This window comes from Pan troglodytes, chromosome 4, assembly GCF_028858775.2.
Source record: "Pan troglodytes isolate AG18354 chromosome 4, NHGRI_mPanTro3-v2.0_pri, whole genome shotgun sequence".
NCBI lineage: Eukaryota > Metazoa > Chordata > Mammalia > Primates > Hominidae > Pan > Pan troglodytes.
The window spans coordinates 76,810,934-76,829,800 of record NC_072402.2 but is presented as its reverse complement, the minus strand read 5'-3'; the positions used below and the strand labels follow the sequence as shown (position 1 = coordinate 76,829,800).

The following is an 18,867-nucleotide window of genomic DNA, read 5'->3' as shown; positions in this document are numbered from 1 at the left end:
AGCCGGAAGGAGCAGAATAGAAACTATTTACAACATTCTAACCTGTCTGTTGGCTACTTAGTGACTGGTTTGTCTCACCTGATTCAGAGCTCACACTGGGAATGGTGACAAAGCTCAGATTTCAAGCTGACAGAAGTCATAGAAAGCAGTGGTAGGTACCATGACGTATGAAAGCTTAAGGGATACTGCAGACCTATGAAGGCTTGGGTCAAGAAGTTATGGACAGAAGAATATAATAGAACATCTAAAGTCCAAGAAGAGTTTGGGTGAGGTTCATTGGGAAATTAAGGCATTCAAAAACAGCTGAGCATACAGAGGGAATTGGAGGAAGAAAAGCACACACAAAGGTCCAGATGAGACACATAACCAAAAAATACCTCAGAAGACCTTAATCTTGATCAAAACACTCAAAACATGCTCTTCCATGCCAGACTGCAAAGACTGACAGAAGTAACTAATTGTTCAAATGTCCAATTTTCAACAAAAGATCACAAGGCATACAAAGAAATAGTCAAAATGCATAATTTTAAAAAACGAAATAAACGTCCAGAAACCTTCCCTAAAGAAACACAGGCATTGGACTTACTACACAAATATTTTTAAAGAAACTGTCTTAGATATGCCCAAGGAGCTCATGGAAAACATGGCAAAAACTAAAGTAAACAAGAAAAACAATATATAAACACATTTAGAATATCAACAAAGAGAAACCTTTTAATTTAAAAAGGGAAATTTTTGGAGCTAAAATATGAAATCATTAAATTGAATTTTTTCTCAAGAGTTTCAATAGGTAACTCAAACGGGTAAAAGAAATAATCAGTGAACTTGAAGACAAATTATTTGAAATTTTCAAGTCTGAGAAAGAAAAAGAAAAAAAGAATGAACAAAATGTAAGGGACAATAGGACATCATCATGTGGATCAATATATGCCCTATGAGAGAAAATGAAAGGGAAAGAAAGGCTATTTGAAGAAATAATGGCAGATAACATGATTCTATACATTTAAAACCTTAAAAATAACATACACACACACTCTAAAAATTAAAAATCTGTTAGAACTAATAAACAAATTCAGCAAAGTCGAAGGAAAAAACTCAAGTCTCCAAAGTCAGCTGCATTTCCATATATTAACAATGAACAAATCAAAAAAGAAATTAGGAAAACAATTTCATCAACAATAATATCAGAGAGAATAAAATAAACTTAACCAAGGAGGTGAAAGATTTTACATTGAAAACATGAACATTTTGCTGAAAGAAAGTAAAGACACACACACAAAAATGGAAAGGCATTCTGGCTTCATGAATTGGGATACTTATTAAGATGTCAAATATGTACAATCCAAAGGGATGTACATATTCTATACAAACCCTATCAAAATACCAGTAACTTATTTTGCAACAGAAAAATCATTCTAAAATGTATAAGAACTATCAAGAACCCTGAATATTCAAAACAATATTGAAAAAGAGCAGAGAAGAAGTTCTCACAATTGCTGATTTCAAAACATATTACAAAGTTACAGTAATCCAAGTAATGTAGTACTGCCATAAAGATAGACACATGGACCAGTGGAATAGAATAGAGAGCCCAGAAATAGACTTTTGCATTACGGTCAAATAAATTTTGATGACAGTGAAATGGGAAAGTTCCCTGACCCCCCCTCGCAGGATATGTGACAAGGGTGTGGCTTGTCAGTTTGGCCGCAGCCTCCACTGCTGCTCAAACTCCTTACAGTAGGGGGAGCATGCAGATGGGCAGGTGCATGAGCCTGGGTGAGTGCTTTGGGGCTCTGGCCCCACAGCAGTGTATAAGGGTGGGTGCCTGCAACTCCTAAAGCCCAAGTGAGCACGGTGTATGTTACAGTGCACTCTTTTAGCTTTGCAATCTACAGATGGCTTAAGTGTTAACCAGCTCAATGCCCTCTTGGAACCCAGGTTCTTGTCCGGCATCCAGAAAGAACCAGGTTGCACATGGACTTGAAGATGGTGAATGTGGGGGTTTTATTGAGTGGCAGAGATAGGATGCATGGGGAGCTGGAAAGGAGATGGAATGGGAAGATGGTCTTCCTGGAGTTCAGCTGTCCAGTGGCTGATCTCCTCTCCAATCGCTCCCAGCCGAACTCCTCTTGGTGTTCAGACTCTCCTTCTCTTCTCTCTGCCACACCATTATGCCATTCTTCTGCTCTTCTGTTCATCTCCTTTTCATCTGCTTCTGGAACCTGAGGTCTGAGGTTTATATCAGTACAGGAGAGGGGTGCGTGGAGAGCCAAAAGGCAACTTTTGTGTGTGAAAACAGGAATGCATGTTCTCAGTTAGGGCCAGAGGTTTCCAGACTTGAAGGTGGGACCTTTGCCAGGGAACTGCCCTCTTCTACCCAGTATTTCTCTGTCTCCTAGCCGTATCATCTCCCCTCTCTGCAGAGGCAAATATAACTGCCATTAGAATATGGACGATGGCCAATCTTAGCTAATTTCTGCTGACAGGTGGCACTGTTTTGGAGAAAACAGCAGTCAGATTCCTCCCAGAGGTTTATCTAAGGGTCCTTGCAAAAGGGAGCCATTGTCCGAGGCTCCAGTTGCCTGACCATTTGGAGTTTGATGGCCTCTAAGTGAGAGGAAAAAACAAGTTTTATAAGGTTAAGTATGCATGGATTAAACGTGTATTATAAAAGAAAATAATCTAGTGCCAAAGATCACAGAAATAACAAGTGAAAATACTAAAAACATTCTGCTTTGAGCTGTTTCACCCTGGTGAAAGAAATTAAACCTTGTATAGAAGCGGTTCAACTTTAGAAGAGAGATAACAGTTCTTGCCACATCTGTAGCAATTAACAAGTGTACCCTAGGAATTCTGGGGTTTGTGGGATTGCATCGTGGCCATTAATGCTTCTGCCTCTTTCTTGTGTCCCCCTATCTCTATTGCAAAAGGCCAAGATGGCCACTTTCGGTTAGACTTCTAAAGTATTACCTGGTCCCAGGGCCCATTTCTGCAACTTCCTCCTGATATCAGGGGCTGCCTGAGTAATAAATTTATTCTTCAGAATTAGTTGTCCCTTGACTGAATCAGAAGATAGGGAGGTGTGCTTTACCAAGGCCCCTCTTAGCCTCTCCAAGAAGGTAGTGGGATTTTCATTAAATCCCTGGTCTATCATAGATAGCTTGCTATAATCGAGAGGCTTGGTCTTAGTCTTGCGTAATCCCTCCATGATGCATACCTGAAAGTGTCTCCTCTTCCAGTCTCCCATTTCATCACTGGGATCCCATCCAGGGTCATTTACTGGTACTGCTTCTCTTCCAGTTGGATAAAGTTTGCCCCCTTTCCTGACACTGTATGTGAAACAAACCTCATCCCCAAATCTCTCTCTGCTACTTGCAGAGCAGCCTGCTTCTCAGTGTTCATCAGGATCTGATTCAAAAGTAACACAATGTCTCTTCAAGAGAGTTCAAATACCTGGGTTAAATTCTGGAAAGCCTCTATATTTCTGTCAGGGTCATGTGAAAACTTGCCAAAAATCCCCCTTAATATACTTTAAGTCCTGTAGGAGGAAGGAGACCTGCACCTTACTGGGGCCAAATTCACCTGGCATCTGTTGGAAGGGCAGGAGTGAGACTGGGGCTGGTCTAGGGTGAGGATTTCTAGGATTAGGCAAGCGAGAGACTGAAGCTGGATAGAGAGGTTGAGGTGGACCCAGAGGAGCAGAGCTGGAGGGAGCTGGCTTCTCTGCTGGGAGTGCCTCTGGGATTTGTTTCTTTAGTTCCCTGGAATTGCCCTTTGCAGCCTCTTCTAAAATGACAAGCAGGAGGGCTGGATCAATCCTACACTGTCAGCAAAGGTCTAGATTTCCCTGCAAGGTATAGAAAGCCTGCACATGTGGGGCCTCAGGCCATTTGTCCTCACGTCTACAGAAAAGGTCCAGCTGCCAGATGGTATCACAATGAATGGTTCCTTCCTGAGACCAAGCCAGTCCTTCATAATTTGGCCAAACCTTTGTTCCGAGGGCTAGGAGGTGTTTTTCCTCCAGATTCTGAGGGTCAAAGCAGTCTCAGTGGTTCAGAATACACTCCAGAGGAGAATAAGCTGGGGGTGGTGAAGAGAGCTGGTTGCCCATTCTGAAAGACAGGGAAATAGAGGTGTCCCTCATTTCCCTTCCTTCTTTCAACGAAAACTCAGGGTGTGAGGGAGAGAGAAAGCAAGGGACTTTCTCTTCCATCTGTTGTCCCTGAGTCCTGGCAACTTTATGGATGCCACCCACAGGTGCCACTGTGGTCTGCACCCGTGAAGCAGGGTGGGGCTAGAGAATAGGAATTATCTCCCCTCACCTATGCCTCTATTTCCCCTGCTGTTGAAAACCTTTCAGTTCCCTGGGCCTCGTTTATGCCTGGAGCATGACCTCCCTCTATGAAGTGGGGGTTTAGTCAGCAGGAATTTGTCCTGCCCGTTTACATTGTGCCTGTTGCCTGACTTTTGATCCCTCAGATCGGGCAGATCGGGTTTTCCTTTCTAGGCCCTCAGCCTGAAACCTGGAATTGAGTTTGGGACAAAAACGGATTTCAGGGGCTGCATGTGTCTGTTTAGATTGTCTCAAATGGGCCCTGCCGAATTTGCAGTTATCAGCCAGCAGGGGTCGCTCCTCCATTATTTTCTCTATCAGAAGCAGCGTGCTGGGAAAAGGAACCCTCTCGATTAGAAAAGGAAAAAAAAGAAAGAAAAACACAGCTTAAGGTGCAAAAAGGGGAGGTCCTGCGGAAAGAACCTCTTGCTCTGTGCAAATAGGTTCCTTTAATCATTATAGCCTTCCCCCGGTTCAGGCCAGGCTGAACTCCTTGGCCAGGGGAGAAAAAGTTCCACTGGGAGGCGCTGGCCAGCTGGTTCATGGGGCCAGAATGGCAGGCCCAGTTTTTTCCCACCCCTTGTGGCTGTTGGGCATGGCTTGTACATGCTGTGGACACAGCCAGGTACCGAGCTGGGAAGGGAGGGGTTAAGGAGAGGTGCTGTGCACTGCTCATGCCTGTAGTTGTAGGAATGGGGGGTGGGGATGGCACCTCTAACAAAAAATGGAAACCACTTTGTTCTGAATCGCACCTTTGGTGGCTGAGCCAAATGCTCATTCTATTTAACATATTGTTTAATGCATAGGAAGTTTCAATTTGGGAAGTTAAAAAAATGTTTTGGAGACAGATGGTAATGATAGTTGCACAACAATATAAGTGTACTCAATGCCACTGAAGCATACCCTTAAAAATGGTTAAAGTGGTATATTTTATATTATAAATATTTGTCCACAATTAAAGTAATCAAAAAGAGAAAAAATATTTGAAAACAAGCATCTGTTATCTCATAATCTCAACTCCCATTATTCTCTTCTTAACAATTTCCACAACTGCCCCAATGCCAAGACCTGACCCACCCTCCTGGTAGCTAAGACCTCAACTAAATCCCCATGGTTTTATTCATGCAATTGAATCTTCTACTACACTAATCTAGCCAGCGTCACCCAGAGAACCCAGTGCTATGGCCATCTCACTTGCACCTCCACATGTTAAGTCCCCCGCTCCCTGACCTGGGGTGCTTTCCCTCCCAGCTCCATTCCTAAATACACCTACCACAAATGCAAAGCCCACCTCATCCATAGCTCATTCCCCAACTCTTCCTGCTTACTCAATATAAGATCAGGGGAGGAAGAATAGTCACTTTTGTACCTGGAAAGTCCAGGCCAAATCCAGGGTCTCATGGCCTCTGCACTACACAGTGGTGGGAAGGTCACCTACATCACCTGTGCTTCTGTCCTCCTCCATTAATAAAAATGAAGATGACCACACCTCCCTATAGATGGCAAGATACTAAATATAATAACTTCTGTAAAATGGGAACCCAGTGCTCAGAGGCAACAGGCTGCCAACTCATTTTAGCTCTCCTCCCTTTGAAAACCTTCTATAGCAGTGGTTCTGAGTCGGCACTGTGCATTTGAATCACCCAGGCAGCATTTACAAATTACAATGGCAGGGGCCCACCCCAGACAAATCAAGTCAGAAAGTCTAGGTGGAACCAGGAGCCAGGGCTCTACAGGCAGGCAACACTGGAGATAACACTGTCAGTTCTTGCTGTCAGTCCCACGCAGTCCCACCCTGCTTACCCCGAATCCACAGTGTTGTCTGTTTCACTGTGAGTAGCTCATCTCCTTAACAATTATTGCATGTAATGGGCACTAACTACGTATTTATTTTACACATAATCACACAACATAAAAATTAAAATGAAAATAGCAACTTTAATTAAAGGGCTCATCCCACTGATTCTAAGACCAGGGCATGGCAAGAGAGGAGCCAATTTAAGGAGATCTTCTATCTCAGAATCCTGCAAGGCCTGACACTGTACTTGCCAAACCCTGAAAGTCAGCACTTCCTTTAAGAACGTGCCCTAGGTGCCTCCTTTGCCTATCCCTACTTCAACCTCAGGATCCCACTGGTAGGTTGCAGCCACCAACTATGCACCCAAGGACTCTATGTTAATCCCAAACTGAATGCCAAGGGTTCACTTACTTGTGGTACTGGTTTAATAGGTTTTTCCATCAAGCCTCCAATATAAACAGTGTTGGGAAGCAGGGGCCGGGCAAAATCAAAGGCAAAATCAGAGTTAACAAACCACAACTCTGCTTTCAGTAGAAGATGAGACAAAACTGGCCTAGAGCCTTCTGGGAAATGCTCCTTGATGGTGTTGTCAAATGTAGACTGCATGTCCCATTGGCTCCTGGAGAAACTAAAGAACATCAGAAAATTCTTCACTCGGCCCCAGAAGTCCATGTGATCAGTCAGCAAGGAATGGAATACTGGAACATAAGACAAGGGGCTTGGTAGCCCAAAATCCAAAGAGCCAAATGTGGTGGGAAGAATGGCCACAAATGGTTTCATAAGCTTCTCAGCAATCAGGAAAGAACAGAAATCAAATGCTTCAACAAATACCAGATCAAAGTTCTCATTCTTTAAGGAATCCATTATATCCTTTCTGCTTAGCAAATAACTACATTGAGTCCCAAATATTTCCATTAGCTTTACAAAGACTTCAAATTCTTTTCTGTAATAAAGAAAATAAATAATAAATATTTGGGAAAGTATAATTTTACCGTATTCGGGAGAATGTTAGACTCAAAAAATATTTCAGGTGTGTTAAGAATACAACCAGTATCCATCCACCCATTCTACAATGTTTCAACAAATACTCTCAGCTCTGGTCACTCTGGTCCAGATATTTCTGCTCTCTAAAATGTCCCCACTTGCTCCCATCCTATTTCTTCCCCTGAGCCAATTCCCACCACCATCAATGCCAATTCAACGTCCTTCTACTCTGGGAGCCATCTCTGACTATAGCAGATCTCAGAGTTATATGTCTCCTTTATAAATCCTGTGATGCTCTGTTAACCTTCATTTATATACTGACTTTTTGTGAGTGACTATCTTTTCTCCAGAAATCTATGTAAGTAATTTGACAGGCTCCTTAAATATTGATGATGTAGTCTTTTTAAAAATACTATGTATCTTGCATTTGACAGATTGTCTCATGCAATGAACTTTTTGATGACAATATTAGAATCCAAAATCTCAGCTGAAACGAGATTTTTCTTCCTAGCCTAGGAGTTAAGCAGTAAAAAATAAAATAAAAATAAAAGCCTGGTTTGAAATTTATTATCAGTCTTTTCACTTCATGCTGGCTGGAACATTCATATAAAATAATGCTAAAGTTTTACTGACACCTAGTTAAGACTCTTGCCTATGGCACTATTCCAGAAGCTACTGCCCTTCAATGTCTTCCCATAATTGCTTGCATGGAAAATGATCCTGTTTGTATAGAATACAGAAGAAGAGATGAAATAGTTCCTGAGCAGTGGTAATAGGTACAGGTGCTCTGGAGACCACAGACCTCCTAATCACATGAAGAATGGAAGAAGCAATAGCCCAGCAAGCCTGTAACCCATACACCATCATATCATGTCACTTCACATAAAGAAGGCCTACAGGTTTAGAACTCATGAGTGATATGCAGATCTCTGCCTGTTCTTAAGAATCAACTTTAAATTACAACAATGGTGATTCTCTGAAATTATCCACTATTTCATTTTTTTAAAAATTTTACATAAAGAATGATTTTTAAATATTGTGGATAAATTCAATATATACAGTATAAACTTCCCAAAAGTATAACATTAATCATATTTCAAGTAAATAAATTGAAAAAATCACAGGAAAGCACTGATCCCAGTAACTTAGACAATATTTAACATGTATCTGGAACCTGTCTTCAAAGAAATCAAGCTGGAAGAGAAGAGACAACACATATACTTTAAAAATATGTAACAACACAAGATGCCATAGGCTAAGTATCAAATGAGTGCTATATGCCAGACCTATGGAGGAGAGAAAGTGGTCTTCCAGCTTGAGTGAGGAAGCAAGCTTTATGGAATAATTAGATTTGAGCACCACCTTGACTACTGAGTAGAATTTTCAAGGAAAGCAAAGAGGATGAAGCCACTATAATTAACTAAGAATGGCATGGATTTGTGTTTCTCCTCTTTTATGTGGCAGATGAAGGAGATTCTTTGTATTCCAGGTGAGGGCAAGAAGTCTCAGGCTCATCTCTCATTGTATACCATCAGGGCATTTGATTGTTTTTAAGGAGTTTAAAAGGTGAAGGTTCAAGGTGTGAAAAATCAATGTTCATAAGAGTTTTCTCCATTAGTGAATTTATGAGAGGACAAGGAGGGAAAATAAGTGAGAATAGGTGTTTCTTTTTTCTTGACAAACAAAAGAGTTGAAGATCCTAGCTTCTTTGTTGGGGAGAATGCATACAAAGATTATAGGTGAAGTGTTGTAAGCAAGGCTCAGAGGAGCAATCCCCTGCTTTCTATAGAACTCTTACGGTAGAAGAAGGACACTATAGACTCAATTGTTGGGAATGCAAACCTTGTCTACTCTATCCACTCAACCACCCACCTGTCCTCTATTTCTCCATCCCCTCATTTATCCAACCGTCCATCCATCTATCCATTCATCCACTCACACATCATCTGTTTCTCCATCTATCCATCACCCACCCATCTATTTCTCTAAAACTCACTCCAAATATCATGCATCTCTCTATTCATTTGTATCACTAAAATAGTGACTCTTTGCTTCATAGAATGAAAAGAAGTTACCTGCCATCCAATGCTGTTTCTATGTAGCTATCAAAATGCTTCTTAATTCTTTTTTGATAATCTTCAGGTGAAAACCACCTGATAACTTGGTATGATTTTTCCTCTTCTTTAATATCTAAGAAAATACCAATTGGTTAAAAAGGTAAATATATCATACAACATGGATTAACATTAGCATGATGATATTAAAGTTTTATTCTATTAATTTTACATTTATGGAAATGTTTAAAGTTTTATGTTGATTTGGTTTTGTTTTTCTTTTTCATTCATTCAATTGCACCACCTGATAATATTGAGACTTTATCATTATCCAGGCACTGTTATTCAATTTAAAGTTATAAAAGTTTCCACTTAAAGCTTTCATTTAAAGGAACAGCTATTACACTTATTTTATAGATGAGACAACAGAAACTAATGCAGTGTGAGGTAATTTGTCTCCTTTGCACACATAATGAGCTGTAGGGCTTGTGTTTAAATGTAGGTCAGATTGATTTCAGAGCCCAAGCTCTTTTCTCTTTTAGAAAAAATCATTTTCAAGACTTAAAATAATACCTACAAATAGGTTTTTATTCAGTCAAAAAGTTCTAAAAAGCAAAATTAAAAAATGGTAGTCCCCTTCATTCTACTTACCAGCCCCACCCCTCCCCCATCACCCATGTGTAATAAGAAGTCTGACTCCATTCTTGGAGTTTGACTGCTGACTCCTTTCCAGCCCCAGCTCCTACTTCACTTTCTGTGCCTCGTCTGGGCAAACTGAGAAGAAAACTTCAACTCATTCTCCCTTGTTACTAATGAGAACTCCAAACCAAACAAGCCAGGCCAAAGTGGGAGAATCCTCACCTCAATTCAAGTTTCAATCAGAAGTTTCAATAATTTGCATTGTGAGACAGGAATGACAAACAGGGATCCTCTTTCCAGTAGCCCTGGATCATGTGTCTCAAACCAAAGCTATCTGTATGTCTCAGATGGAATTGTGTTTCTCAACTACAGCATGAGCTGTGGTTGACAGTAACTCAGTGGAATAACTCTTACCCTATGAGCACTGGTTATGTGTCCCAATCATATATTACCTCCCACACACACACCATTGTAAAGAGCACTCAGGGTTAAGACTGACATCAGTGCAATATATGATCCCACCAAATGGTGTGAAGAATGGTAGTCATTGTGTGGCATGCTCATATCCACAATCCTAAAAATAGATGGTCCACTGGGACCTCAGAAAATGCCTTTGCTACTATTGCTGATTATATCTCTGTAGCTAAAAATGCTCCAGATGAACAGAATTATTAGGAAAAGCACCCATGACAACACTATACAGCCAAAGAGATCCTTCAAACCCAATTTAAGCCTTGGGTCTCTCAAAATTACCAGAAAGAAGGTCTCTAACCTTGCTGATACTCATTGGAACTCTCTCAGAAAGAAACTTACAAAGATGAGCATGTTAGAAAGGACACCCACCCACCCACCACCACCAAAGTACACCTGATAACAACCAAAAAGAGAAAGAGAGAATTAGGTTAGCCAAAAGGGGTGGGGAGGGGGACAGGTGGGATGCAAGAACAAAAACTAAAACAAAGGTCTACAACTTAACCCTTTGGAAATTTAACATTTATTTTTTAACAGAAAAATTAAAAGGACACTGATTGGCTATTTTCTCTCTACATTGTAAGTTCTAGATTAACATCAGATCAAATACACCCCTGTGAACCGTAATAACCTTAATCAACAATTGGGCAAAAGTTACAGGTATATCAGAATATTTCACTAAATTTAAGTAATATTACCTCTGTACTCTTAAGGAGTTATCCAATATATTATAGACGGCAAATATATAGGCCCCATCTTAAGCATTGGTACGAAATACCTGTATTAGTCTGTTTTCATGCTGCTGATAAAGACCTACTTGAGACTGGATAATTTATACAGGAAAAAGGATTTAATAGACTTACAGTTCCACATGGCTGAGGAGACCTCACAATCATGGCAGAAGGCAAGGAGGAGCAAGTCATGTCTTACATAGGTGGCAGTAGGCAAAGAGAGAGAGAGCTTGTGCAGGGAAACTCTCCCTTATAAAACCATCATTTCTCGGCCAGGCACTGTGGCTCACTCCTGTAATCCCAGAACTTTGGGAGGCTGAGGCAGGCAGATCATGAAGTCAGGAGATCAAGACTATCCTGGCTAATACGGTGAAACCCCATCTCCACTAAAAATACAAAAAAAATTAGCCAGGCATGGTGGCACACACCTGTAGTCCCAGCTACTCGGGAGGCTGAGGCAGGAGAATCACTTGAACCTGGGAGGCAGAGGTTGCAGTGAGCTGAGATAGCGCCACTGCACTCCTGCCTAGTGACAGAGTGAGACTCCATCTCAAAAAAAAAAAAAGCCATCAGATCTCATAAGACTTATTCCCTATCACAAGAACAGCACGGGAAAGACCTGTCCCCATGATTCAATTACCTCCCACCAGGTCCATCCCACAACACGTGGGAATTCAAGATAAGATTTGGGTGGGGACACAGCCAAACCATATCAATACTCCATAGTCTTAAGACTCATTTCCTAAAATATTCCATTCCATTCTGGGCATGGCTACTCTTAACTAACAATTAAAAAACTAACATAAAATTGTTTCTTTGGCACTTAGAATTGGCTTAACAAAAAGTGATGCTGTGGATCTGCTTCAATATATTAAAATTATTAACACTGCCCAAAATAGATTAAAACAGGGCCTTTATGGATTAAATTTCATTATGAAAGATCTATTTAGAAAAGCATTAATTGTCTCCATTCTTTCTCCCTTTAAAATCCCAATTTGGACTACTTTTAAACCTAGCAAGAATTAATGATGCCTCACAACATTTTACTACAGCCTTAATGCCAGGATCCATCACATTTAGAACCTCATACCCATGGTTATTAAAAATTGCTTACTACATTTGAATACTAACAAATACTTTGCAATCATAGATTTGACAAATATGTTCCATTCAAGGCCTATTTCAATAGGATCTCAGTCAGTTTCCCTTTATCTTTATCTTTAAAAGGCCATAAATCACCTGTAACTGGATAACTGTGGGGAACCTCAATATCCTGGCCCACAATCACTGCCAGCAAGACCATCATCATATCCAACTTTCCCTAGGAGCAGTTATGACATTACAATGAGGATGTCCTCCTTGGAGGAGACTCATCAAGCACAATCATTCAAGACATACACAGGGTGCGCTTATTCAAGACATATTATATATGCAAAGGAACTCACAAAAAGGGATGTGCCATTGCCACACACAAAGTAGAAGGCATGGTGCTTCAGTTACATTCCTGAGAAGAATTGCTTGGTAAGTTTAACAATGCTCCATCATTACCAACATTCCATTCCCAGCATAATAGCATGAGTAACTCTCCAGACACTGTTCATACCAAAACTGGTGAAAATCACACACACACGCATACATACACACACACACACACACACACACATGCTGGAAATGGTTCTAGGGCATATAGAAAAAGAAGAAATATTTATTCAAGAAAATCTACCAAAATTCACTGAAAACTGAGCCTAGGGTCTGTGGTATGTGAATGAAGACCCACTCTCTCCCTTTACTCAACCAACCCTGAGAGGCCAATGTCCTCTGACTGCTCCCACCAACTCCCAAACTGCAGCCAAGAATGCAGGCTCCCTCCCTCTTGCTCCAACCCCAGCTCTCAGCCAGAGAGGTATTTTTCTGGGAGGGGCAAACTGTAAACATTTCTCCTCTGCCCTTTTCTGCCTGTTGCTGTAGCTAAGTTCTGGCCAAATGTGTCCAAGAGGTGGGGGCTCCCTTCTACCAACCACCCCACTTGTGAAGCATGAGCTCAACCTTGGGCACAGCACTGTTGCAAATAGTGGGGTGCCGCTTAACCATGACCCACCTTGTAAGTGTGAGGTTTCCTGCTGGGGGAGGAAAGCAAGGAGACCTATGCCTACTGCCCACCCCTCCACATAGCACTCAGATCCCAAAGTAGTGATGTGACTCAAAGAGAAGCGCACCACCCTCAAGTCCAGAGCTGTCGTTCAAAGATTTTTTTCCCAGGCAGAGAAGGAAGCCATAAAACAGAGGACTCCAAATTTGCTTCTAGGATAGTTTTATTTGTAAGCTTGGCTAGGAGAGAGTACATGGTTAATTAATCAAACACTAATCTAGGTGTTGATATGAAAATATTTTATAGTATGCTTATTATCTGCAATCAGTTGACTTTAAGTAAGATAGATTACCCTCAATAATGTAGCTGGGTCTTAACCAATCAGTTGAGAGGTTTTAAAAACAAACAAACAAAAAACTCTGAGGTTTCCCAGAGGAAAAAAAATTCTGCTTCAAGACTGCAACATCAGATCTTGCTTGAGACTTTCCAGCCTGCCTACCTGACCTATAGATTTTGGACTTGCTAACATCTCAAATTATGTAAACCAAGTCCTTGAAATACGTGTGTGTGTGTGTGTGTGTGTGTGTGTGTCCAATTGGTACTGTTTTTCTGATTTCCTAGGATTCTGGTTTCCTAGGATTGGTTCTCTATTATGAGAACAAAGTGATTCAAATATTGATTATATTTGAAGCCAATAACTCTTTTCAGTGGTAAAGAGGGCACTTATCCTGTGGCATTAGGTGGCAATCATTGGATACTCCTAAGCAAATGCTTCTAAAAGGCAATGTTCTGGGATATTTATATCAAACTAATGAGTATAATGAAGATAGCTGGTTTCTTCTAATTTGATAGAGAAAGCATGGAAAGAAAAGAATGAGATCAAGGCTTTAAATTCCAAGCTCTGTCTCCACATTAATGACCTGAAAGCTTCTTTGTCTGCCCTGAAAAAAAAAAAAATCTCCTATAGCTACTGGGTTGAATGTTTGTGAAAATCAAACCCAGTCTCCTCCTGAGACTGAATTACAGTGCAATTTAATTCTCCACCTTGCAAGGTATTTTCTGTTAAAGTCAAGGCAATGATCAGGAAAGGAGATCCTAAAAACTGAGATAGGGACATATGGGCAGATCCTATGAATCTGGGGCTATTGAACCCCTAACTTCTGTTGAATCTTCTTTATCAGTAGAAGCAACTTTTCTACACCCATCTGGAGAAGTTAATCTCATTTGCATGAGAAACTGTACAGTCTCTTTCTGAGTTATTTTGCTGAAAGATACTGTTTTAGCATCCCTCTTTATTTTTAGATTCAAAAATAGACTCAAGCTCCAGAAAGTGTCAAAGGTTACCCATAAGAAGGTTCACTATACACCAAAAGAACAATATGTATGACAAAAATCTAGGGTATATGTGTAGGAGAGTATGTGAGGTAATGGTGAAAGGTATGTAAAGTTTGATTAGATTGAATTTATTGATATGAGGCCACTAGACAGAGATTCTTGATTCATCGTTGTAGCCCAATAGGTTAAAGGGGCTCTGTTTGGTTAATTGAATTAAACATGGATGAAAGGGTGGACTACACTAAATAAAAATATAATACCAGATCTGTCTTGGTACCCTGAAAAGTATCTAACAGCTTAGGGAAATGAAGATGTAAGGACTGCTAACCCAGTGCAGGAAGGAAACAGAACAAGAGGACACATTTTTTTCACCATGACTGTGAGAAACAAATTTGCAAGGGGCTTCCCAGCACCACCAGAGGCTCTGTGTTTGTTCTCCTTCATGGGTCAGAAATTATGATGCCCTTGAAGTGGGATTCCCTAAATATAATGGAGTTAATTGCATCTTGGGGTGGCTGGGGTCAAGTGATAGCACTTAAGCACCAAAATCAAGGTACGCATGGTTACCATGAGGAATAGCAGAGTCAAAGCAATAATTAGAATAATCTGATTCATGGAGACCTAGAGCATTAGCTAATTAATCATAGCATCCCTAAAATAAAAGAAGATGAGCAGTTTACAAAATTGTTACTTGATCAGTACAAGCAAAGGAATCCTAAATAGATTAAACAAAAGTATAACTTCAATTACAAAAACACGGACCTCAGACAATTTATGGACACAGAAGCCCTGGAAAGAAGAGGAGGCAATGTACCTTGGGAAAAGACCCCACTACACTACCAGAAATACATACTGTTAATCTTTCTCCAGCTTTCTCCAAAGGAACCTACAGCTTTTTACTAGTGTGACTATGCACTGGGGAAATAAAAATAATTATATTTTTCAGAGACTACTGAACATTGGACCTTGAAATTAGACCCTAATTCCAAGAGTCTAATTCCCCAAACTGATTGTGATTATTTCCCCAGATTTGAAATGCATAATTGGAATAGATATACTCGGTATTGGCAGAATAATCATGCTGCTTCTCTGAAGTGTGGAGTGTAAGCTAACATGGTTGGAAAGTCCGGGTGGAAGTCACTAAAATGACCTGTATCTGGCAAAACAGAAAACCAAAGCAATATTGCACTCTACAGAGATTTCAAAGACTAATGCCACAATTATGGACTTAAAGATTGCAAGGGTGGTGACTCCCATCACATCCCTATTCAACTTGCATTTTTGACCTGTGCAGAAAACACGTGGATCTTGGAGAATGATAGATGTCATAAACATAACCACATAGGAAACTCTAATTGCAGCTGCTCTTCCAGATAATAGTTTCATTGCTTGAGCAAATTAGCACAATCCCTGATACCTGATATGCAACTATTGATCTGGCAAATTTTTCTTGACACCCGTTAGTAAAGTCCATCAAAGACAGTTTGCTTTTATCTAACAAGGTCAGCAATACACCTTCACTCTCTAACCTCAAGGATACATCAATGCTCCAGCCCTGTGACACCATTTAGTCTGCATGAAACTTATTCACATTTCTCTTCCACAACAAACCACACTTGTCCATTGCATTGCCTATGGCCAATGGTTTGGCTAGATCATCATGGACTTGCAAGGAACATAACTTAAAAATTGGTGGCAAGAAGTTCTGGGGAAAAGGTATGTTATAAGACCTATCTGAATGGGCAAAACATAAATATATTTGTGTCCTATGTAAATGCTCACTTAAGGGTGACCTCAGCAGACAAGAACTTTAATAATCAAGTGGAGAAGTTGGCCTGTTCTGTGGATAACAGCCAGGTTCCTTCCTCAGCCAACCCTGTCATTTGCCTAATGGTTTCATAAACACAGTGGCCATGGTAGCAGGGATGGAGTTTATGTATGGGCATATCAAACTGGACTTCCACTCACCAAGTTGACCTGGATACTGCCCTGCAGAGTACTCAGTCAGCCAGTGACAGAGAACAACATTGATTGCCTGATTAGCATCATTCCTCAGGGTAACCTAGTCAGCTATCCAGGTAGCAGATTGATTACATTGGACCAATTCCATTATGAAAGAGATAGAGCTTTATTCTTACTCAAAAAGCCACTTACTCTGGATTTGACTTGCTTTCCCTTCATGCAATGCTTCCACCAAAGCTACCATCCATGCACTTACAAAATGCCTTATCTACTGATGTGGAATTCTACACAGCATTGACTCTGACAAAGAAATTCACTTAACTGCAAGTAAACTGCAGCATGAGTGCGTAATTATGGAATTTGTCGTCTTACCATGTTCCCCACCATCCTAAAGTGGCTGACTTAATGAAACAGTGAAGGATTTTTTTTTTACTTTTTTTTTTCATTTTATTTACTTATTTATTTTTTTATTATACTTTAAGTTTTAGGGTACATGTGCACAACGTGCAGGTTTGTTACATATGTATACATGTGCCATGTTGGTGTGCTGCACCCATTAACTCGTCATTTACATTAGGTATATCTCCTAATGCTATCCCTCCCTGAAGAATTTTTAAAAGACACAGTTACAGCTACAGGTGGTGGAAATACATTGCAAGCCTGGGGCAATGTTCTCCAGGAGACTATATATGTGCTTAATCACATCTAATATATGATGTTTCTTCTCCCATAGCCAGGATTCATGGGTTCAGGTATCAAGGGGTAGAAATGGCAGCATCACCACTCACTATTTCCCCTAGTGATCCACTATCAATATTTTTGCTTCCTGTTCCTGCAGCCTTATGCTCTTTCAGACTAGGATTTTAGTTCCAAAGGAAGGAATGTTTCCACCAAGAGACACAAAAATAATTCTATTAAACAGAAAAGTAAGAATGCAATCCAGCCACTTTTGGCTCCCCATGCCTCTGAATCAAATGGCAAAAGAAGTTACTGTACTGATTGAAATTGGTGATCCTGATTATCAAGTTCAAACTGTGTTGCTCCTACACATTGGAGGTAGAAAAAGAGTTAGTTTGCATTATAGAAGATCTCTTAGGGCATCTCTAAGTATTAATATGCCCTGTGATTAAAATTAATGAAAAACCGCAACAACCCAATTTAAGAAGGATAACTAATGGTTCATTCCCTACTTTCTCTTCTGGTAAGAATTTAAAATGGTACAGCCACTTTAGGAAAAGTATGTCAATTTTTTAAAAAGTTAAACAGTATGATTCAGCCACTGCACTTCTAGTTGCTAACCCAGAGAACAGAATGTAGGACAGGCATAGTAGCTCATGTCTGTAATCCCAGCACTCTGAAAGGCCAAGGTGGGAGGATCACCTGAGGCCAGAAGTTTGAGGTCAGCCTGGGCAACATAGTGAGATACCGACTCTACAAAAAATAAATTAGCTGGGATTGGTGGTGCACATCTGTAGTTTCAGCTACTCAAGAGGCTGAGGTAAGAGGATTGCTTTAGCCCAAGTTTGAGGCTGCAGTGAGCCACGATTGTGCCAGTGCACTCTAGCCTGGGCAACAGAACAAGAGCTTGCCTCAAAAAAAAAAAATATGAAAGAAAAAAGAAGGAAAGAAGGGACGGAGGGAGGGAGGAAGGGAAGGAAGGAAGGAAGGAGAGAGAGAAAGAAAAAGAAGAAAGAAAGAAAGAGAAAGAAAGAGAGAAAGGGAGAAAGAGAAAGAAAGAAAGGAAGGAAGAGAAAGTAAGAAAAAAGAAAGAAAGAAAGGAAGGAAGGAAAGAAAAGAAAGAAAGAAAGAGAAAGAAAGAAAGAGAAAGAAAGAAAGAGAGAAAGGAAAGAAGGAAGGAAGGAAAGAAGGAAGGAAGGAAGAGAAAGTAAGTTATAACAGACTTGTACACAAAACGGTCATAGCAGGTTTATTTGTAATAGTCCCAAACTGAAAATAACCCAAATGTCTATCAACAGAAAACTAAATAAACACATTTTAGTAACGAATACAATAGAATACTAGTAAGCAATAAAAATGAATAAATAACTCATAAACACAATATGAATGAATCTTTAAATAATAATTGATATTCTTTGGATGTTTGCCCCCTCCAAATCTCATTGAAATGTGACCTCCAAAGTTGGAGGTGGGCCTAGTGAGAGGTGTTTGAGTCTTGGGATCAGATACCTCATGGACAGCTTGGTGCTGTCACCATGGTAGTGAATTCACACAAGAGCTGGTTATTTAAAAGAGCTTAGCACCTCCACCCACTCTTTCTAGCTCCCTCTCTCATCATGTGACTAGCCAGCTCCCCCTTTGTCTTCTGCTATGACAGTAAACTTCCTGAGGCCTCACCAGAAGCTGAGCAGATGCTGGTGCCATGCTTGTACAGCCTGCAGAACTGTGAGTCAAATAAACCTCTTCTCTTTATAAATTATGCTGCCTCAGGCAATAGACATTATGTCATAGCA

At 40.4% G+C, this 18,867-nt stretch overlaps 1 protein-coding gene across 9 annotated transcripts in view; it reads right to left on the bottom strand.

Annotated features, from left to right (window-relative positions):
* UGT3A1 (UDP glycosyltransferase family 3 member A1) overlaps window positions 1-18,867 on the bottom strand; it is a 51,420-nt gene that overhangs the window by 5,687 nt on the left and 26,866 nt on the right. For 5 of the 9 annotated variants that reach the window (XM_016953425.4, XM_063811306.1, XM_063811305.1 and 2 more), the window contains 2 exons: window positions 9,191-9,305; window positions 6,543-7,074 (listed from right to left, as the gene is read on the bottom strand). In XM_016953425.4, coding sequence (XP_016808914.1) covers window positions 6,543-7,074; window positions 9,191-9,305 — 647 coding nt within the window. Of the gene's footprint in view, window positions 1-1,985; window positions 4,113-6,542; window positions 7,075-9,190; window positions 9,306-18,867 lie in introns of those variants that run through there. The other 4 variants (XM_063811308.1, XM_016953427.4, XM_063811307.1 and 1 more) reach the window with 3 other exon arrangements.